Source organism: Notothenia coriiceps, unplaced genomic scaffold (genome assembly GCF_000735185.1).
Source record: "Notothenia coriiceps isolate Sejong01 unplaced genomic scaffold, NC01 NC01_scaffold00018125, whole genome shotgun sequence".
Classification (NCBI taxonomy): Eukaryota; Metazoa; Chordata; class Actinopteri; order Perciformes; family Nototheniidae; genus Notothenia; species Notothenia coriiceps.
In genome coordinates, this window is record NW_011350826.1 from 1 (window position 1) to 3,331 (window position 3,331).

The 3,331-nt window shown below is 41.9% G+C and overlaps 1 protein-coding gene across 2 annotated transcripts; it reads right to left on the minus strand.

Annotated features, from left to right (window-relative positions):
* Positions 1 to 630: 630 nt before the first annotated feature.
* Positions 631 to 3,245, minus strand: LOC104950818 (scaffold attachment factor B2-like). Of its 2 annotated transcripts, none has more exons than XM_010777398.1 (5): positions 3,139 to 3,245; positions 2,947 to 3,026; positions 2,672 to 2,811; positions 1,142 to 1,247; positions 631 to 1,015 (listed from the first exon to the last, which is right to left on the minus strand). In XM_010777398.1, the coding sequence occupies exons 2-5, from the start codon at positions 3,001 to 3,003 to the stop codon at positions 659 to 661; spliced, it is 660 nt and encodes a 219-aa protein (XP_010775700.1). In that variant the 5' UTR covers positions 3,004 to 3,026; positions 3,139 to 3,245; the 3' UTR covers positions 631 to 658. The 2 variants fall into 2 exon arrangements, with proteins under 2 accessions (XP_010775700.1, XP_010775699.1); XM_010777397.1 differs by having other exon boundaries at positions 631 to 1,048.
* Between the last annotated feature and the right edge of the window lie 86 nt (positions 3,246 to 3,331).

Sequence of the window (3,331 nt, forward strand, 5' to 3'; positions counted from 1 at the left end):
GGAATCGGGAGAAAAAAATCGGGGATCGGGAGTTTTTATTTTTTTTAAATACTTTTTTTTATTTTTTTTTATTCAATGTTACAAAACAAAAAGCCCCATGTTCAAGTCTTAAAGTCATCCTGAGGCCTTAGTTTTGGTTTCAAATTACAGAACATCATGTATGTGTTGCTTCTTTGGGGCTTGTTTTCATAGACCTGGTTGCTTATTTCTCTCAAATCTGGCAACAGAGTGGGCGCAGTGTCTAATTGTAGCAGTAATTTAACGAGTACTGAAAGCTTTATTTTGTTTTGATCCAATGCTGCACAACTGAACTGATCCAATGCTGCTGTGAAAGAAAGAAGCTATATCCATGTTGGATAGAATATCCAATTTAAATAAAAAAATAACCTTAAGGGACAACTTGAATGCTTTTTTTCTTTTTTTCCTCTTAATGCATTGCATAAAGATCGGGAAAAATCGGTATCGGCAAATTGTCAAAATCAAATGATCGGGAGCAAAAAAAGGTGATCGGGACATCCCTACTTTTAAATGAGTGTTTTTAAATGCTATTTCTTAATATGCTTCTTAATGTCTTTCATTTTTGTAAAGCACTTTGAATCGCCTTGTGTTGAAAGGTGCTATAAATAAACTTGCCTTGCTTAACAATTGGGAAAAATAACTAAAAATATGTTGACTGTGATTGCATATGATTCATGATATTTAAGGGTTTGATAATTTGTGCATTCATTGACATGTTGTAAACTGGGATTACTCTGCAGCTCCACGATGTTTTTTGATACATATACGCCTTCAAGAATGATGGTGCCGTCACAATGTACCTGCTGTCGATGTCGTAGGGTCTCTTGAGGGAGCGGCGGTCCTGCTCGTAGCGCAGCTGCTCCTGCTGTCGTCGCAGCTCGTCCCTCTCCCTCATGATGCGCTCCTGCTCGCGCCGCCTCTCGTACTCGATGCGAAGCCTCTCTCGCTCCAGGAACTGACGCTCCATGCGCTCTGCGTCCAGGCGCTGCTTCTCAACCTGAGGGTTAAACCGTTCAGTGAGTTTATCAACCTGAAACTCGAGAGAAAGTAAGGCTGGTGATGAGAAAAATGGATAGTTATGATAGGAGAACAGCAAATAAAGAAATCAGTAATCTGACAGTACCTCCAGATAGTCTCTCTTCCGGAGCAAGTGTTTCCTCTCCTCTTTCTCTCGGAACAGACGGATCCTTTCGCGCTCGCGGTCCGGACGGGTGTCACGGTCCCGATCGCTGAAAGGAGACGTGTAATATTATATAATACTTGCATGTTTTTGAAGTATATATCAGACGCATTTGTTATTTACATCATCTCTGACCCAAAGCATGTTCTGAACAGCGAATATGAACTGCTACCATCTAATGGGAGATTCAATAAAGTCAGACTGAAGCATCCTTTGTGCTCCAGCAGTGTTTCTGTCAGGGGGGCGTCTTGCTGTCATTTGATGCTCTTATTCAGCTCGGAACGCCCTGAACTCGAGCCGAGGGCGTCCAAAAAAAATAATAATTTGAGAGAAGATCGAGTTTCTATCGCTTGAAATGACGAAAAGGAAAAAGGACCAGAGGAGTCTGGTGGGATTATTTTCGCCGTGTGTTCCTGTGCCGGAAAAAAACAAAACACCGCCACATCTACCAAGGAACATGCCAGGAGGGGTGTCCCTGTCGGCAGGGAGACGTTAAGAGATAGTATAAGGGACGGCGCAATTCAAAATTCAAGTCACGCGACACAACGTGATGTCACCACCACCCCATGATGTTACACATGGAGCTACTGTGATGCAAGTCACATTTCAGACTTGATCTGACCTTAAAGTATTATCGTATATCCCAAGACTTGTTTTGCTCATTTTTCTTTTAAGAAACTGTCAAAATAAACTAGTGCAAATGTCTGGTGATTATGTAACCGGAGTTCTTCTCCATCTTTTTCCAGCTCTGTTCAACTTCAGTCTCCAGGTACCCTGGAGCGGCAGCTGGATAAACTACATTAGCTACATTAGCTACCTCCCCGTCCCTCAAAGAATCCGTCAAAGAATCCACTTCAAAGTCCTCCTGATTACTCACAAAGCCCTCAGCAACCAGGCCCCCCCCTACCTCACAGACCTGCTGCACCACCACACCCCTTCCCGCTGCCTCCGCTCATCAGAAGCCAACCTCCTATCCATCCCCACCCGCACCAATCACCGGACCTGGGGGGACAGAGCCTTCTCCGTCGCTGCCCCCTCCCTCTGGAAATCACTCCCACAACCCATCAGAGACTGCACCGACCTCACCACCTCAAAAACTCAAAAAACTCACCTCTCAATCTGGCTTTTCATGTGTGATTGTTTTTGTATTATTTGACTTTAACTTTAACTATTTATTTATTTTTATTGTTCCTTTCTTTTCTCTTCACTATATCTGTAAAGCATCTTTGAGCACCTGTAGAAGCGCTAACAAATTAAATCTATTATTATTATTATTATTATAGCAGTGAAAACTGTTTTGGACGCATTACTATTGTTGCATGGTATATACACCAAATCCTAATGATGTGACATTTGAATACGGTGAAAAATGATTATGTACAAACTGATACAAAAATAATTTCTCCATAACTCCACATTTTTAGAACGATCTTTAAAAGTTAATAATGTTAGATAGAGTTAAAGGACCCTTACGTTCTGCGTCTCTCCACCTCTCTGATCTCCCTCTCTCGCTGCCTCTGTCGCTCCCTCTCTCTCTGCTCCTTGATCTGGTCGAACGACAGGATTTCTTTCGTCTCCTTACTCGGCGACTTGCGGTCCCGACTCTTTGAGCTCTGCAGAAAAGACAAGTAGAAAGGAAACAAAGTTAGGGAAGAATTTTTTTAAGAAGTCAAAATCAAATCTGTCCAGCAGATATGAATGAGAGGTTCTGCATTTCAGGGCCATTGTGTGAGGAAGTGTTTCCTTACTCGTTCTTTGCTCTTGGTTTTCAAACTGATGACAGGCTCTCCTTTGGACTTGTCCATAATTACAGTCCTCTCGTTTCGACCTGTCAAACAAACACAATTGATATTGAAAATAAGAATTAAGGTTTTGGAGGGGCGACACATTTTTCAGGGTTACTTCGAAGTTACAAGCTGGAAATATTGCAGATTTCTTACCTTTGCCATCTTCTCCTTGTCCCTCAACTTGACCGTCCTTCCCCTCAGTTCTACAGAGAATATGAACAGTGTGAGCTTTGTCAATGCTCTATCAAACAACAATTACATATATTGTTCACTCTCCAATATAGTTGATTTTCACATTTGTTTTTTCACACTTCTTAATGCTGTGGTTTACGACCGGCTAAAAATG

Bases quoted from the DNA above. Each gene is read 5' to 3' on its own strand.
- LOC104950818 (XM_010777397.1), bottom strand. From the start codon at position 3,003: ATGGACAAGTCCAAAGGAGAGCCTGTCATCAGTTTGAAAACCAAGAGC. The intron at 1,248-2,671 runs GTAAGGGTCCTT...GTCTCCTTTCAG, and splicing joins GAGGTGGAGAGACGCAGAAC to CGATCGGGACCGTGACACCC. The intron at 1,049-1,141 runs GTACTGTCAGAT...CTCGAGTTTCAG, and splicing joins GGAAGAGAGACTATCTGGAG to GTTGATAAACTCACTGAACG.